The sequence below is a fragment of the Vipera berus genome (genome assembly GCF_964194415.1).
Source record: "Vipera berus genome assembly, chromosome: 1".
Taxonomy (NCBI): Eukaryota; Metazoa; Chordata; class Lepidosauria; order Squamata; family Viperidae; genus Vipera; species Vipera berus.
Genome location: NC_138202.1, coordinates 235198832 through 235218122, shown reverse-complemented (window position 1 = coordinate 235218122; position 19291 = coordinate 235198832). Strand labels below are relative to the sequence as shown.

At 38.0% G+C, this 19291-nt stretch overlaps 1 protein-coding gene across 1 annotated transcript in view; it reads right to left on the bottom strand.

The window, feature by feature from the left end:
- ADGRB3 (adhesion G protein-coupled receptor B3) overlaps positions 1-19291 on the bottom strand; it is a gene marked incomplete at both ends in the record, with an annotated part of 531496 nt that overhangs the window by 5311 nt on the left and 506894 nt on the right. The window contains one exon of the mRNA XM_081313695.1: positions 7791-7826. Coding sequence (XP_081169821.1) covers positions 7791-7826 — 36 coding nt within the window. The remainder of the gene's footprint in view (positions 1-7790; positions 7827-19291) is intronic.

Genomic DNA, 19291 nt, shown 5'->3' with positions numbered 1-19291 from the left:
CTTGGCAACTTACTCATATTTATGATGGTTGTGTGGTCCCGGGGTCAGGTGATTCCCTTTGGACAAGCAAAGTCAATGGGGGGGAAGCCAGATTCGCTTAACAACTGGGCTACTAACTTAACAATTGCAGCGATTCACTTAACAACTGTGGAAAGAAAGGTCATAAAATGGGCCAAAACTCACTTAACAACTGGCTTGCCCAATGGAAATTTTGGGCTGAGTTGTGGTTGTAAGTCAAGGACTACCTGTGTATTGAACGGGGAGATTTTTAGCTAACAGCAATGAGTGAACTCTCCTTCTGCTATCACAATTCTAATGCCATGGAAATGACATGGAGAAACTACTCAGCCTAAGAAGGGAGTCCTCCCACTCCTGGCCCTAGAAACAAAGCAAGAAGGCAGTCTCTCCTGGGACTCCTACAGAGCATTAGAGGTGCTGCTTGGAAAGAGACGGGGAGCAGAACATGCTAATGCTGGGAAATCTTCATTTTGGGCTCACTCTGTAGGGACAGGCAGAACAGAAATGGGATTATTCCCCAATCACCTCTTTCTCCTTAATCACTGGCACCCCGCAAAAATTCTCATTACTTAGAAGTGGGATGCACAGTTATAATGCCTGTGTAGGATATGGCTACCTATCTCCTTTTTAGTAAGATCATAATTAAATTATTAGTAATATTTCAGATTCAAATAGCAGAGAAGGGGGGTTATCAGAAGAATACGTTTCAGCCTTATAGTCTTAATTTTTCACGCTGAAGGAAGTGTCACATTTTATGATATGAGCATGAAGTTTATAAACCAGTTAACCTCAGTAGGATTGTAAGGTGCTTCTTGAAGAGCAGAATATGCAGTGGAGAAAGCTGACCTAAATTTATGGACCTCCAAATGACCTTCTGGAGATTTGTAAAAAATAGCAATTTTAAAACTTCTCAGGAGCATACTCAACTCTACAGATATGCATGAAGACATATGTATATGTGTTTTTTTTTAAAAAAAACCAATTGCTCATTCAGAATGATTGTCTGCTAAATAAGCCTCATGGTAAGAAATAGCTCTGAAAGAAACTTAGCAAAGGAGCATAAACAAGGACAGTAAAATGTGGAGCACCTTTTGCCATTTTATACCTACTTCTTAGACTAGAAATGTTACAGCACCTATAAGGAGGATTAGAATTATGACTTGTAAGGTGGCTTCAAGCATAAAGTCACACAAGATGTGATGATTTCATATGACAACAGTCACTTTTTTTAGAATTAAACTTTAATTTGGGATACAATGGACATCATTGAGGACAGCATGAGTGCAGTGGTGCTGGAAGGCATCATGTTGACAAACTCTGGCTTATGTGGTGATCCTTAGAAGCTTTGGATCTATTTAAAAGAGAGCCACAAGGGGAAAAATTCTGAATCAATATAGACAGAATAGTATAGTATATTATAGTATATTATACTATAGTATATACTATAGTATATACTATACTATACTATACTATACTATACTATACTATACTATACTATACTATACTATACTATACTATACTATACTATACTATACTATACTATACTATACTATACTATACTATACTATACTATACAGTATAGTAGGAGCCCCCATCCTCAAGATCTCTGCATGCCTGGCTGCCTTTAACAGACATGTATGAAAAGGGGTATTTGTCCAGCTGAGCTTACAAATTTGTGATTGGGAACCAATTTACTACTGAATATTCAGTTCTTACCACTGTATCTCTAAGACAAGTTTACGTCTACACTTAATTTTACTCAAAACAATTGATTAGCCACTTAAACAATTGCATTTCATATTTTTTATTATTATTGATTTTGAAGGAAGCTAAGAGAGTTGGTAAGTGGACGATATATTTGGCAGAAATAAAAAGTATTATGGCGACATTCAATATAGTAAACCATGGTTAACACATGGGTTTAAATAAATGAATAGCTTGTGTTTTCCAGATTTTGAAGGGAATTGGAAATTTTTTAATTGCTTTAAATGTATTTTAAGATTGCACCACTATCTCTGAGTATTTCCACTTCAAAACAGTGAGAAGCTGAGTCCTCATTTGTTACTAATTGTAGTTAGTGATAGCTCTAAAGGAGACATGTCAAACTCACAACATCATGTGATGTTGCACAATGTATTGGGACAGTTTTGTCATTACCGGCAATGGGGTGGGTGCGGCTTCTGCATGATGCATCCGGCCCGCAGGGCGGCAGTTAACACCCCTGCTCTAAAGTTTCAAGAAATGCCTCAGGTCCTGATTTGCTCTTGAGTTGCCTAATGTATGTAAGAACTGTGCAAAAGTGTTAGGCAGTTGTGCAAAAATGCAGTAAATTAAGAATGCTTTCAGAAATAGAAGTCATAATAGTTTATTTTATCAATTAACCAAGTGGAAAATAAGTGAACAGAAGAGAAATCCAAATCAAATCAATATTTGGTGTGACCACCCTTTGCCTTCAAAATAGCACCAAGTCTTCTAGGTACACTTGCACACAGTTTTTGAAGGAATGTGGTAAGATCCCTTCAAGGTTGTTCAGAACATCTTGGAGAACTAACCACAGATGTTCTGTGAATGTAGCTGCCTCAAATCTTTCTGTCTCTTCATGTAATCCCAAACAGACTCAATGATATGGAGATCAGGGCTCTGTGGGGGCCAAACTATCACTTCAAGAACTCCTTGTTCTTCTTTATACTGAAGTTACTTCCTAATGACACTGGTTGTATGTTTGGGGCCATTATCCTGCTTCAGAAATCACATGCCTCCCTGGTGGTATGGCATAAGGCAGAGGTCTTCAAACTCGGCCCTTTTATGACTCATGGACTTCAACTCCCAGAATTCCTCAGCCAGTGTGCCTGGCTGAGGAATTCTGGGAGTTGAAGTCCATGAGTCATAAAAGGGCCGAGTTTGAAGACCCCTGGCATAAGGGTTAAGTATCTGCTTCCGTTTCTCAGCATCGAGGACACTATTGATCCCAGCCAAATCTCCATTTGCAGAAATGCAGCCCCAAACTCCACCATGCTTCACTGTTGCCTGTAGACACTCATGTATTGCTCTCTAGCCCTTTGCTGAGCAAACTGCCTCCTGCTATAGCCAAATATTTCAGATTTTGACTCTTCAGTCCAGAGCACCTGCTGCCATTTTCCTGCAGCCGAGTTCCTATGTTTTCATGCATAGTTGAGTCGCTTAGTCTTATTTCCATTTTGGAGGTATGGTTTTTTGACCTCAATTCTTCCATAAAGACCACGCCTGGCCAGGCTTCTCTGTACAGTTTCCTTAGCCGACCACTGTGTCTGAAGTCCTCAATCTTGCCCATTTCGTTGTGCTTGAACACCACATCTTGAAACCTTAGTCTGCTTTGAAATCTTTGGCTTGGAGAGACCTTGCTGGTGCAGTATAACTACTTTTTGTCTTATTCCTGTGCTCAGTTTTGCCATGGTGTATGACCTGTGACATGAAACCTCACCTTAGTAGCAGAGTTTGGCTGTTCACCCAGTTTTAAGCCTACTACACAGATGTTTCTGATTCAGTTAATTACTGTGTTTCAGCCTAGATATGAAATGGATGACCGTGAGCACCTGCCTGGTATAATTAGTTAATCACACACTGGACTCTAATCCTACAAAATCCCTGACCTACTGCAAGTGTCAGGATTAATGCTGTTTTGAAGGCAAAAGGTGGTCACACCAAATATTGATTTGATTTGGATTTCTCTTCTGTTCATTTACTTTCCATTTTGTTAATTGATACAAAATAAACTGAGCCGCATATAAATTTAGTAAAAGAAATGGTTGAGAGCCTCCCAGAGTTCAACATAAGATGAACACACACATATGCATACATATTCATACCATATACTCTACGTATGTGTGTGTATGTATATGTGCACACACACACATACAGAAATATGCTTTTAATAACATAACCAAACCTCCCCAGTGTGCCACACATTCTAACCCAAGGTCTTTGGAAAGGGCTACATTTTAAGGCTCTTTTCAACGTGACCACATGTATTTCAGGGTAAATGGTATGCCAAAGGGCATATGCTGAGACAGAGAAGGCATCTCCCTCTTTTCCAAATTACAAAATAATATACAGGGAGTTTCTTGTTTGACAAATATGGTTATTTGACCAATTGGCTCTGTGCTCTTCTTGTACCCCACAGAGATATCTGCCTCCATGCTGAGCACACGACAGATGTGGGAATATGACAGATACTGCATGTAAAATATGTGTGATATACGTATGCTCTATATTTAAATACCAAATTTTACAGCAGCAGCAATGGATAAAATCTGGTGAAGTATCCACACTTTGGCTGACAAGTCGAACATGGGTGAAGGATAAAGGTGAACAGAATGTTTATACATGTTCACAGGAGTAGTGATGAAGTCTGCTCTCTTAGTGGTAAGAAGAATTGTCTTCAGATCAGTTGCCATAGAGAAAAAATGCTAAGAAAGAGAACCGCGCAGAATATTTGACCTTTTCTGACTCACAGAATCTACTTGGTATTGTGATTGTGTAGTTTCTTCTGATACACTCAGGGGAAAAAAACCAGAAGTTATAATTGCTTTTTGGCACTTGATTTGCTACTTAATGTTTCATTGTCTTTCTATTGAGTATACCATTTTGTCATGATTTGTTAAGTGGATCCCTTCTAGTCTATTTTTTTTTCCTTTGGGCACAGGCAAAATATGTGTAAAAATGGCTTTGTGATTTTTAAATCTTCCAAATAAAACATTTCCCCCCTCCCTTTGTTTAGAAAAAGAAGAGTGCTTGCATGGCTATTGAAGTACAAGTGGGAAGAAGGGGAGAGGGTGATTATCATGTGTAAGCACATATCAGTACCAGAAATCAGAAAATGGGGTCAGCAGGTGCAGTAACCCTTTTATTTCCCAGCTTTCCTTCTCCACTTATATCACCAGAATGGTTTTCACTGAACTAGTGTTTCCAAATTATGTTATGAATATTCCCCTGGGAAGACTACTCTTTTAAAAGCAGTCTCAAAATATTTCAGTTTCTTCTGAGGTAAAGGCCAGGAGGCAATCCTCACAGTCTCAATTTCCTCAAGAACCTTTAGAAGAATGAAGTAATTTATTTATTTCTATTTATTTATTAAATTTATATGCTGCCCATTTCAATAAAGTGACTCTAATCATTTTCCTAGTTGTAATGTATGGCTGTGAGAATTGGACCATAAGGAAGGCTAAACACCAAAGAATGGATGCTTTCAAGTTGTGGTGTTGGAGAAGACTCTTGCGAGTCCTTTGGGCTGCAAAGGAGATCAAGCCAGTCCTTCCTAAAGGAAATCAACCCTGACTGTCCTTTGGAAGGACAGATACTGAAGCTGAGGCTCAAATACTTTGGCCACCTAATGAGAAGAGAGGACTCACTGGAAAAGAATCTGATGTTGGGAAAGACTGAAGGCAAAAGGAGAAGAAGGGGATGGCAGAGGATGAGATGGTTAGATAAATGCCATCAACACAGTGAACATGAGTTTGGGCAAACTTCTGGGAGACAGTGGTGGATGTGTGTGTGTGTGTCTGGCATACTGTAGTCCATAAGGTCGCAAAAAGTTGGACATGACTTTGCAACTAAACAACAACAAATTACTAGAGAGAGGGTTCATCTATTTATTTCTGCTTCTAGAATTGGTCTGAGCAGAATCCTATAGGAGGACAGATTGCTTGGAAGGCTATAAATATTTTGGTCTAGTGGTTAAGACATCAGATCCAGTTTGTTCTAGTACAGACATGTCAAACTCGCGATGTCACATGACATCGTGCAACGTATCGGGATGGTTGTGCCATTGCCGGCAATGGGGTGGGTGTGACTTCCACGTGATGCGTCTGGCCCGCAGACCGGCAGTTTGACACCTCTGGTCTAGTGATTAAGGTACCAGGGTAGAAACCAGGACACTGTGAGTTCTAGTCCTGCCTTAGGCATGAAAAATAGCTGGGTGACTTTGGGCCAGTCACTCTCTCTCTCAGCCTACCTCACCTCATAGGATTGTAGTGAGGAAAACAGGAGGAGGAAGGAATATTAGATATTCCTGCCTCTGGTTACTTATAAAAATAATGAAGGTGGGATAAAAAGTAAAATCTAAAAATTAATTAATTAATTAAACATTTCCCATCTGCTCCATGGTTTTGCATGCCAGAAGATAGAAAGGTGATACAAGCTAGTTAAAATGTTTGATAGATTTACAGTGCATTTTTAAAAATCACCCTCATGAAATGTCTTCCCCTAACTTACTTTTCTTGCAGGTTTTAATAATGCAATTATTAAAATACCATATGTTTTTAGTAAAGGATTTTTTTTTTAAAAAAATACATTTCATTATGAAATAAATGGTAATTCTCAACTTAGGTTATTTTCTCAATTGCAGGAATATTTGTGCATAGTATTATCTTCTATTATGTGCTGTAGTTTGTTTATTCACATTAATATGAATGATTCTTCTGGTCTTAATGAGTATAAATGATGATAAAGTGGTCCTAAGAATATGTTGAATATGCAAGCTTTCAGTTTCACACAATTAATTATAATTGTTCCGGTTAGTGTGAACAGGAAGTGTTAGGCATTAAAAAAAATCCACACATTCTATATATTTAGAGGAACTGAAGAAGAATACTTTGTTCTGAATAAATACACATGCTTCTCAGTCCTAAATCTTAAAGTCTATCATCTAGAGAAACCAATGGCAATTATTTTTAATTAAAAAATGAAGTTGTTAGGTTCTAATCCGTTACATTTTGCTGATCAGGTACATCAATCTTTCACAATGAGAAAGTATGTTTATGTCAGTTAAGTTGAAATTCTGATAAACTAAGCAAAACAAAACATATGCATTTAGAAACATATAGTGCTAAAACATATAGTGCTACATAATTGAAATTGACCTGAGAGAATAAAAACTTCCAAAGCTTAAAAATACTAGAAAAGCAACTATTCAGGCCATCCTAACTTAAGGACTGAATATTTAGTCTGCCTTCAACTGCCAAAGTTTAATAGAAGACACTTGGTTAATTAATAAAACTTTAGGTCCAATCCTAATCATTCCATGAATAATATCATCTGAGCAATTTCAGAGTATTCTCCCCAAATATATTTGGAGATAATATTACTCTGTGTACATGCCTCTTTTATAGCAAGTGCCTCTCTTATACATAACAACTTTCTGCAACGTGGTGCTTTCTGGGTCCTTATATACCTGTCACGGGTCAGTGGGAAATATATGATGATACTTGATCTTTACCCTTTTATGTGATTGCTTTTAAATTAACCTGACTTTTAATTACTTGGAAGGAAAGGAATTATATTATCTCTATATTCATGTGTTTAAATAGGTGAATGAATTTAAAAGTCCATGGTCCAACCCCTCCCCCAAGAATTTTGTAAAAAAGATGGGAATCCCGAATTAATATACAAGGAGGCAATCTGTGTAGGAATAAAATGATATGAAATGGGCTAAGGAAATAGAGTTGACATAATATCAAAACAAAAGAAAACAAACAAAAGGTGTTTTTTTAAAGGACCATCATCTAAAAAAAATAATACACAGCATGAAAGGAAAAGAAAGGTTAGGAAATAGATTTCAGTAGTACAGTTTTTTAAAAAACACACACACACAACATAATGTTTTGCCTTATAATTAAAAGCATTGATTATTGTTTGTAAATGCTGAATTAAAGTATATTTAAACAAATATCTCTTATTCATCATGATTTGAATCAAATACATACTGGCTTGAATTTAAGTAGTATAGGGACACTTACTTCAAAGTCGAGGTCAGAATAACGTGATTTTCTCCTCTGTTAAATGTTAGTAGAAAACAAAACAAACAAAATCACATATTAATTTAACTGAGCATCAATACAGTAACAATGCTGCATTTGTTTTTGATAATATTTATTTATTGACTTATTCAATGGAACTTCTATGCTATTCTAATTGAGCAGTATTCTGCCCAGTTTTTGATGGAATATTTGAATTGTATATACTTTTTATTATATTTAAAATGGATCCACTACTACGTAAGAAAATATTGATTTACAAGTTCTACAAGTGGGTCATCTCTAAATATGATTAAATCTCGATCCAGTATCTGGTGGAATACCTTAATATTACTTCAGTGTATTACTTCATAAAACTCTAATTGCCTATGATGCTAATAAAAAAAACTATTTCCTTAAAATTATCATTTGAACTTGAGCAATGTAGCCTAGCTTTACTTGACAGATTTTGTTCTCAACTATCGTTTAGCCTTTATTGTCACATTAAGATGAAGATCTTCATAAATCTGAGTTTTTCAAAGATTGAAACATATTTCCAGCTGATTTTAAAAGAAATAGGAAATATAAGAACAATATAAAACAGACCACATTGTTTCATAATACCAAAACTGCCTTCCTTCATTTTAAACTTCATCAGTAGAATGCAAGAAATTACTTCCAATCTTCTAATTTTCATTTTGGTGTTTTAGCATACATCAAAAGAAGAGCAGAAAGACTGGCTAGACTGAGAATAGAAATAAGATGGCCGACCGCTAATTGAATTTGACCTTTTAAATCTACAGTATCATGCAACCATAATTGCTGCCTTGATAAGCTTTCACAGAATCAAAACTAGAAGGATGTGATCTGCCGAAGTTTGTATTTCGGAGAATCGAGCACAAAGTGGTTCCAATTCCATTTTGCATTTTGTCAGCAGGCTCACTTAATAACTAAAGAAATGTCATTTATATGGCCAGAACAGAGCAATGAAATTCCATTGCCATCTGTGTAAGCTCTGTAGAGTAAAAATACACATTCAGAACTCACTTCATTCAAGTGGCAATATATTTAGATAGAAGGCATAAGTGAGATGTGCCCTATGGGGAATGCCATTTTCTTTGGCTCTGTGACTTAGGAAAAAGGCCTGTAAATGCATTTCAGATGGAGACCCAATACAACATGACATACATCCATTCAATTCTGCCTTAAACCAAAGATGTGCACATTTACTTTTCAAAATTGTACACTCTGAGTAGAGACTATTCTCCAAAGTATAGGGAAGGAAAAGAAGAACTGAAATTAGTACTCAGACATTATTTGCTACAACATTCTGGACAAATTATTTCTGATATGTTAAACTACAACTCCTATTATTCTCAGCCACCACGTCCAGGGGTGATGAAAGTAGTACATAGTCCAATACATTTGGAAGTCACCTGATTGGATTATATGGCTTTTATTTAAAAAAGCAAATTGGAGAGGCTTTTCTCAGACATTTGTTTTGTACTGCAAATAAGTTGTTAGCCCTTTGGGGTAGACCATGTCAAAAATCAACAACAACAACAGATTACTGCACTTAGGAATCTTGGAAGGCACTTTATTGCAGCTGTCATGGGTCCGATAAATGAGACAGTTCAAACAAATTGACAGCAGCTGGATTATTGTAACAGAATCTTGAATGCCTGTCAAAGCTATTATTAATTAATTAATTAATCAGAATAGAGCTGGAAGGGACCTTGGAGGTCTTCTAGTCCAGCCCCCTACTCCAGCAAGAGACCCTGGCCCAGGGCTTTTTTTCTCATAGAACACTCACAACGGAGTTCCGGCACCTTTTTCTTTTACAAAAAAAGCACTGCCCTGGCCTATACCATTTCAGACAAGTGGCTGTCCAATATCTTATTGTATTGGGCATAATGTTTAATCTTTTCTTAATTTTTGTATCTTTGTAGTTTAGTATTTATTGCCCTGTTCACCGCCCTGAGTCCTTCGGGAGAAGGGCGGTATACAAATAAAATTATTATTATTATTATTATTATTATTATTATTATTATTATTATTATTATTATTATTATTATTATTATTATTATTATTATTATTATTATTATTATTATTATTATTTCTTAAAAACCCCTAGTGATGAAGCACCCACAACATCTGAAGGCAAACTGCCTGAAGTAGAGCTCTCCTTTACAATCAAAGTGGTGTAATTTTCATAGGACACAAGTATTTATTCTATAATAGTTTGTTATTTGCGTCCTCCTTTCCTGAATCAAATGCATGTTCTTTCACATGTGGGGAGAAATAAATGGCTCAGTGTGTTAGGACACTGAGCTTGTCGATCAGAAGGTCGGCAGTTTGGCGGGTCGAATCCCGAGTGCCGCGTAGCAGAGTGAGTGCCTGTTACTCGTCCCAGCTTCTGCCAACCTAGCAGTTTGAAAGCACGTAAAAATGCAAGTAGAAAAATAGGGACCACTACGGTGGGAAGGTAACAGCATTCCGTGCGCCTTTGGTGTCTAAGTCATGCCGGCCACATGACCACGGAGAAGTCCTCGGACAAGCGCTGGCTGTTCGGCTTTGAAATGGAGATGAGCACCGCCCCCTAGAGTTGGAAACGACTAGCACGCGTGTGCGGGGGAACCTTTACCTTTTAAAGGCACATAACACTCTTGCGTGTAAAAGATGCACATGTAAAGAGTTAGGGTACTGATAAGAAAGGGGGGGGCGTAGAATGTAAATGGCCTCTGCTGGAAAGATGTGGTCCTTATGTTGATTGCCAGCATTTCTTTGATTTTTAACCATCACCAGATTAATGTCACAGGAAGTAAACAAATTTGAGCCAAGTTTTAAACGTTCCATCTAGGGAAAGAACAAAGTGGCAAATCACAAAGTTGGCTCCTTTCAACAATGTATTGTTAAAATTAGCCACCAGATGGAATGCTAAGCTGTAGTTGACTGAAAGTAGAAATGAAAAGTTCCAACATCTTTGTAACTGGACCAGACAAAGGGACTGTAGGGAAAGTATACAAAAAAGAGCCCTTTCCTGATACAATAAACTATAATTTACTGTTCCATCTGATCAGAGTCAGACAATTGGAAAATCAGTTTGGTGTAGCAGCTAAGGTGCTGGCCTAGAAATCAGGAGAATGTGAATTCTAGGGCTGCCTTAGGCATGAAAGCTGGCTGGGTGGGTTGGGCCAGTCCTTCTCTCTCAATTCAACCTACCTCACAGGGTTGTTGTGGGGAAAATAGGAGGAGGAGAACTTGCTTTCTCTCTCCCACTTAACTTGAGCCCACACACATCCTATGTCACCATGCTCATGAATTATGATGTATTTTATTTATTATTAAAATTTATTATACGTAGAAAAGTAGAGATCTAGCAATGCCATCTGTGGAATTGCAGGAATCTGATATTTACTTAAGGGCTATATCTGAAACTTTGATATCTGAAAGCTACTTATTAAAAACAATAGGATGAAATCAGAACAAAAGGATGCAGGTTGAATGTCAGAGTTTAAATTTGTTTTTGTGGAACAAATGAATGTGAGAATGCATTTAATATCTTACTATTTGGAATAGAGTCCTAGGAACAAATGTAATGTATTCCCAGACCCAAACAATTGGAAAAAGAGAAACTGATGGCCCGTTTCCATTTCTTTAATTACCCAGGTAGTATAACTATAATAAAGTTTACATTCAGGCAACAGGCTGGGGAGGAATCTAAAACGTAAGAAAAAGAAGACTTTGGTGCCGTTCATTTTGCATCAATTCAGCTTTGAACTATTCATAGAGAGAGTTTTCTCAGTATAATTCTAGATCAGCTTTGAACTCTGCTCACTGAAGGACAAAAATAGAAGAGCAGAGAAGGATTGTTTCCATAGCCCAACCTGCATTACACTGTTCGCAGGAGGAAGATATGTTCCTACCCAATGATTCATGAAACCTGTTTTGGGGTGAAATGGAGGATAAATGCCTCCTGTGTGCTTTCCTCTAATCAACAACCTGATTCATTACACCAGACATTGCTCAAAATACATTAGGGAGTAGAGGTCTTAATAGAAGGAGTAAATACAATATTTTGGTGAAATATTTTTGGCGAAGCTTGTACCTGCACTTTCATTAATATAAATCCCTGTCATAAATCCCTGAGAAATTAAATTCATATCCAGAGCCAAGAGAGAATTTGCTTTTCCCTCCACCAAATAAAAGCAGGGGTGAAACATTTCGTCCTTTTCAGTATTCTGGAGATAGAAGTGTACACAGTCTCTTCTTCTGCCTTAATTATCCTTATATATGTCTCCCTCTTTTTGCAATCCTAGTTAAGAGGCCTGAATGCAAGATTTGCAGGTGATTAACGAAGAGAAGAGCGAGGGGTGACATGATAGCAGTGTTCCAATATCTCAGGGGCTGCCACAAAGAAGAGGGAGTCAAGCTATTCTCCAAAGCACCTGAAAGCAGGACAAGAATCAATGGATGGAAACTAGTCAAGGAGAGAAGCAACCTAGAACTAAGGAGAAACTTCCTGACAGTTAGAACAATTAACCAGTGGAACAACCTGCCTCCAGAAGCAGTGAATGCTCCAACACTGGAGGTTTTTAAGAAGAGACTGGATAGCCATTTGCCTGAAATGGTATAGGGTTTCCTGCCTTAGCAGGGGGTTGGACTAGATGACCTCCAAGGTCCCTTCCAAATTATTATTATTATTATTATTATTATTATTATTATTATTATTATTATTATTATTATTATTATTATGTAATTTAGGGGCAGCCTGGTGGTTCAGTGGTTAAGACACTGGGCTTGTTGGCTGGAAAGCTGGCAGCCCAGATTCCAGACCCGAACACCATATGATGGAATGAGCTCCCATTAGTTGCCCCAGTTCCTGCCCAGCTAGCAGTTTGAAAAGATGCAAATGCGTGTAGATAAATAGGCACACTTCAGTGGGAAGGTAATAACGCTTTGTGACATCACGCTAGCCACATGACTGTGAAAACGTCTTTCGACAGCACTGGCTCAATGGCCTTGAAACGGAGATGAGCGCCACACCCTAAAGTTGGCAAGAACTAGCGGAGTAAAATCCGCAGGGATTCCTTTACCTTTAGGCCCTAATTTAGGTAGGCGTAGAGGAGTTATTTGGTATGATTAAACATACTACGCATGTAAGTGAATAGTTTCATTAGATCAGCCTATTATATATTTGAAATATATATGGGAGGGAGTAATTACTAAAATGTGCTGAATACCAATGGGGGAGTTGCATTGAATGGTTAGTTTCTCAAACTTTAGCAGCAAAGGAAATTTAAAACCCTGTATATGTTGCTTGTATGAAGTATCCAAACAAAGCATCCGGAGGGAAGTACAACATTTGGTCCTACAATGTAATCTTACTCTGGACTGGACACTCCTTGTTGATATGCAAATCAAAAAAATCAAAAGAGCATCTGCATTATTCCTAAGGCTAATGGATTTCATTATTATAATTCTGCCTTACTTTTTAAAAAGAATACAGGAAGTATTTTGGTAATATAGCAACTTCATGAAAGTAAAAGCTTTTAAATTCTTTTTTCTCTCCTTTTTTATATTTTATTCTTTTTTGAAATTTAATAAAATTTTGGAAAAAGAAGAGATAACTTGCTCCTAATTTTAGCTAGGAGGTATCCTGAAACAGCATGAGTTATGTGGAACAGATTCTTCTTTCGAAGAAGACATTGAAATGTTCTGTCTGTTTGTCTGTCTGTCACTGAGAGAGAAAGAGAGCGAGCGAGCTCAGGGCCTACTTTTAAACAAACATGCTACTAGATTCCCCTCCACCACCACCATTCATCTCAATACTGAACATACGGTATTTGGTAAGCGCTGTTGCTTTGTTGAAGTAGAAAATTATTTGTAGTAAATGTTCCTGCTCAAAGCTTTAATGGCTTATACAGTAATGCAATTTTTCCTGGAAAGTTATTTTGCACATTTTGCGAGGATGAGCTTTTTCTTTTCTTTCAAGATGTCTCCTGAAAAAGTACATATGACAGATCTATGACTGCAGCCATGTTTTATGTGTTTTTCTGCTTCATTTAGACACCGAGAGAGCAAGCGAGTAAGTGAGATGTATTTAATTTGCATTTCTTCTTCCATAGGTTCCCCTCTTCTTTTGTCTGTGAATTAAAATACCTGGAATTTACCGCTCTCCTTCCAGGGAATAGTAAAGTCAATATCTTTGCGGTGACTACACATTTGTTTCCCTGGAAAAAATATGGAAGTGGCTTGTCTCTGCCTTCTTCTAGGCTGCTTTAGTTCAATTTTCTATCTAGTCTACAGATGTGGGATCTCCCACCCAAGGACTGACTAGACCCACCCTGCTTAGCTTTTTGAAAATCAGCCAAAATCACTTAGTTCCTGCTGTAACTTGCTTCACAAGTCCAATTGTCTTATTATACTCTTTTCAAAGCACTCTCCAGTTTAAAAGCATGGAAATTTGGACTGAAGAGGTGCTCTTCAAGAGATTTCCTTTGAAACTGCAGAAATCAAGCTAAAAGAGAGATGGCTTGTCATCTCTGCAGACAACACAAGCCAAGGGAAAATGTTAATGTATTGATTTCAAATCCACTCTGAGACTCTTGAATTAGTATGAATATGCTGTGATCAGTTCAGGATGGTGTGAAAGGAATGAAATCCCTCAAACTCAGACTGTGCCTTTCTGTCACAACTCACAGGCTGTTGGAGTTAGCTTGGACGAGTTGAGTCAGAGCTTTTGTATCAATTCAGAGATCCAGCTTTTCAAACATATGAGATGCAGAATTGCAGCAGTTTGTAAGAGGGAGCAATGAGAAATGGCTTCATTCCCATGATGCATCCCATTCTCAAGTAGTCAAGAATTATCAGTTCATTTCACTGATGATCTATCTGAGCCGTGGGAAGGAATTACCTTCACAATTCAGAAAGTAAATGAAGACAAATTTGGTTTTGCCTTCCCTAGTAGTACTTTAGAGCAGGGGTCCCCCAACCCCCGGTGCGTGGACCAGTACTGGGCCGTGGCATACCAGCAACCAGTCCACACAAAAAAGCCCCATCCACAGGATGCAGGCAGAACACAAAAATCACACCCCCTCCAGTCCACGGAAAAACCTCTCTCCACATAACCAGTTCTTGGGGCCCAAAAGATTGGGACCTCTGCTTTAGAGAAACCGTGGCCCATGGGCCACCTGTGGCCCTGGACAGCTAGTAATGCGGCCCCACAAGATCATAAACTTTTAACTGTATATGATTTATATGCATTAACTATATTATAGATGTATATATATATTTGTGGCCAAAAACAATTCCTCTTCACTTGGTGTAGCCCAGGCAAGCCAAAAGGCTGGACAACTTGTATTTTGATACCTTTTTTTAACAAATAGTCTAAGGCCCCTTGTGGGATACAGTAGGTCTCAGTGGCGAGGGAGTGAGCAAGAAGACAATTGAATATAAGAAGCCAGGCTTGACCCTTTTGTAAGGTAGGATGGTCGTATGATTGACTGGAATAGCTCTCTTTCCTTAATATTTATCGACATCATTATTGTTATGCATAGCAATAAAGTCACGGACAAATTATAACCCACAGCTGATGTTCATCTTTTCCTTTGGATCCTCAAGTGGTTATGCATAGGTCATTTTGGCAGTGTGCACTATGCTCTTTAGACATGTTGTTTATTGTTTAGATTTATTGTTTATTGTTCCTTCATAACTCATGGTTATTGTATCGCTGTGCTTATGCCGCTGTTATAAATAGATATAGCTTAATGGTGGTGTTTTTTTTCCCCAAACTTGTGATTCAGATCCTACTTATTATTTGTGTAAATGTGTACACTTTGCAATATGTTAGCTCAGAGGTCCCCAACCTTTTGGGCACTAGGGACCAGTTATGTGGAGAGAGGGTTTTTTGCGGACTGGAGGGTGTGTGGTTTTGTGTGCTCCCTGCATCTCATGGATGGAGCTTTGCTTGTTTGTGCAGACTGGTTGCTGGCATGCTGCAGCCCAGTACTGGTCCACGGACCAGGGGCTGGGGACCCCTATGTTAACTCATTTAACTCTGACTGCTTACATATATTTATATTGTTTCCTAAGCACATAAAGGAGTCTATAATGGCATAATTTTTAAATTATTATTTGCAAATAATATCATGATTAATGATAGGCCTCATCATTTATTTTACTTGTATAACTTTCTTGGGAAACACCTGGCACTGATAGCAGATTGGTGTAGTTTTACTAACAGTAACATCAATTAATTAATATTTAATTGTTCTAGTTATTCTTCTACATGTGTAAAGGTTTTTTAAAACTTAACTTTAATTTTTAAAATTGAAAAAAAAGAATATATGTGCAGATATCAATATAACACTTTGGAATCCCCCAAATAAAATTTTGTTAACAGGAATGTTTTCCTAGCAGCCCATTTCTGCCTGCAGACCTTTCACACTTACAACCTTTAACCATGGTTTATTTATTTATTTATTTATTTATTTATTTATTTATTTATTTATTTATTTATTTATTTATTTATTTATTTATTTATTTATTTATTTATTTATTTATTTATTTTTGGGACTTATATGCCGCCCTATCTCCCGAAGGACTCAGGGCAGCTAACAACAATAAAATACAACGATACAAATGTTAAAAAGAATTAAATTAACAGCCCCAATAAAATAAATTAAAATTGAAGTTAAAATTAAAAAAAAAACATTTTAAAATCCCTGTCGTCAGTCCAGGTCAGCCTGATGGAAATTTTACATGGTTAAAATTCGGACACCTGGCAACTGACTCATATTTATGACGGTTGCGGTGTCCTGGGTTCCTGTGATCCCCTTTTGTGAACTTCTGACAAGCAAAGTCAACGGGGAAGCCAGATTCACTTAACAAGCGTGTTGCTGACTTAACAACTCCAATGATTTGCTTAGCAACTGTTGCAAGAAAGGTCATAAAACGGTGCAAAATTCATTGAACAACTGTCTCACTTAGCAACAGAAACATTGGGCTCAATTCTGATCATAAGTTGAGGACTACCTGTAGCCCATTGGAAAAAAAATCATCTTGATTTGGGAAAATTTGAAGTTTTTTAATTGAGCAATGGGTGCCTTCAACCTTTGTCAGTATAAGGCATCTATCTGATTGTTAACACACTCTTGAGGTATCCAAGCAATTTATCCTTGCCCACTTTGGGAGACTTTAGAGAATGCTGAGTTGTCCATTCATGCTAAATAATGTACTTACTGAAGCACTAAGTGAACATTTACATCTCCATATTCTTAGGAGCCAACGGAGGGAGGGTAATGTCTCTTAAATAAGTCATATTACTAGCTTTTTTTCTGCTGTATGTGACTATGTGTTTAATAATAAACCTACATTTTCTACAATTACTGTATGTCTAATTCACCAATGTTCGTTTGATACTTGCAGTAAAAATAAAGGTTCAAAGATTAGTCATCAAGAAATATTTACTTGTTGTAAATAAATAATAATAAATTGTTCATTTTCTATATTCTTCTTTAAGTAGAAAATACTCTGAATGCATCCTGAAAATTCAGAATGTGTTCAGAATTGCTGCTGAAGCCAGGAACTGGAAGTTCTGCTTGCATTATTAGGGTTTGGTAAGTAATTTCCTAGTTACACAATTCCCTTGATTGCCTTGGCACTCTTTCCTCACTTTTATTATGCATCTAACAATCATTGGTGTTGCATTTTCAGATTTTAAAATGGACGAGCAGAGGCCACAAATCACACCAGTGGCTTTTACTAACACGGCTAATTAATTGCGTGGAAGTAATGATAATATGGCAATGTAAATTATGTAAAAAGCTATCAAGATAGTTGGGGTTATGATTACATTGAACATTGAGAAACATGTCATCTGTCTAAATGCACACCCAATGGCAATATCTAGTGAGTCCTTCTTTTGACTGAGGAGGAACATACAAAACAACAACAACAAAAAACCAAACAGAAATTTCTGTAGATGTTGTCAGGTCCAAGCAACTGAATGACACTTGGAGTTACTTCTGAGTAGTTGTTTTCTGCATACAAACAGAATCTTGCCAGACTAAAACAATTAACTGAAGTAACTATAGATATACTCTGTGGATTGCTAGGGAGGGTCCAGCCTTGTCCTCTTCCTGCCCACCAGACATTCCAAGCTCCATTGTCTCTTTGCTCTCTGGGAAAGAGCCCCTCCCTCCTCCAACTCCAGACTACATTCCTCCACAGATGTGGCATATCCATCTATAATACAAATGCCAGCTCAATATGGTTGTACCTAACTCCTTAGCCTGCTATGAAATGGAATAGGCTGGTGTTTTTTTAAAAAAAACACCTGAATATTTTCTTTTTTCTCATATATTAGTTGAAGTATATCTTTAACCTTCTAGGTGGAGCAAACTGATAAGAAAATAATTGAAATGCAAAGGTAATTGAAATGCAAAGCAATTCAGAAATAGAGTTGCTTCTGGTCTCATGCTCTGCTCTCTAGACGTGCTACTTCTAGTTATCAACTTTGCTTTAATAGATTTTTCATTCATACATAAGGGATATTACAGAGACAACAGAGGGACACAAGATATAGTTCTGCCATGCCGGCTCTTGTTCTGAATGCCAATATGTACATGACTTAGAATGCTTAACCATCACTTAACGTTTGCTGGGTCCAAGAAGCAGCAACATTGACAGAGAAATTATTGTCGACCTGCCTAAGGAAATGCCTCATTGTTATCCTTGTGAACAAAAATAAATAAATGTATAAGATTTTCAATATTGTCAATGATTTCAGAGACATGCTAAAGGAAGGAAAGTATCCTCAGAGGCAGATGTTCTGCTGGGCTTGATCCTGGAAAGCTGAAACCTCGTTCTTATTCTCCTTCTATTGCTTCCTGTAACTCTGCCTAGGAAAACCTTATAATGTTGTGGAAGGGCCTGTTTTCCCTGCCTTGGGTTTTAACTGAAACCTCTTCTTGCCTTCTTTCAGGCACCCGGTATGATCTGGTGACACTTTATGCTCTCTCCTCCATTCTTCAGCTTCCTTTACATCAGACATGTCAAACACAAGGCCCAGGGGCCGGATCCGGCCCGTGAAGTGGTTTCATGTGGCCCACGAAGCCATCCTGGAAACAGTGAGGGAACGGCCCCCACTGCCTTGGCCCTGGCCCAGAGACCCTCCTTCTGCCAGAGACCCTCAGATCTGTCCCACTCCTGCCCAGGCCCCCATAGGCACCCTTGATGCGAACGATGTAGAGCTGGCCATGCCCACCCTGTAGGCCATACCCACTCTAGCCACGCCCACCCAGTAGGCCATGCCCACCCAGGCCATACCCACCTGGCCACCTGAGAGCAACCACAATGCTGATGCGGCCCTCAATGAAATTGAGTTTGACACCCCTGCTTTACATACTTGACTAGTTTCTCTTTGTTTTTCCGCCTAGAAGGGTTTCCATTTGCTCCCCATTTCCCAATCCCTCCCACTCTTCACTGGTGCAGCCCTCAAC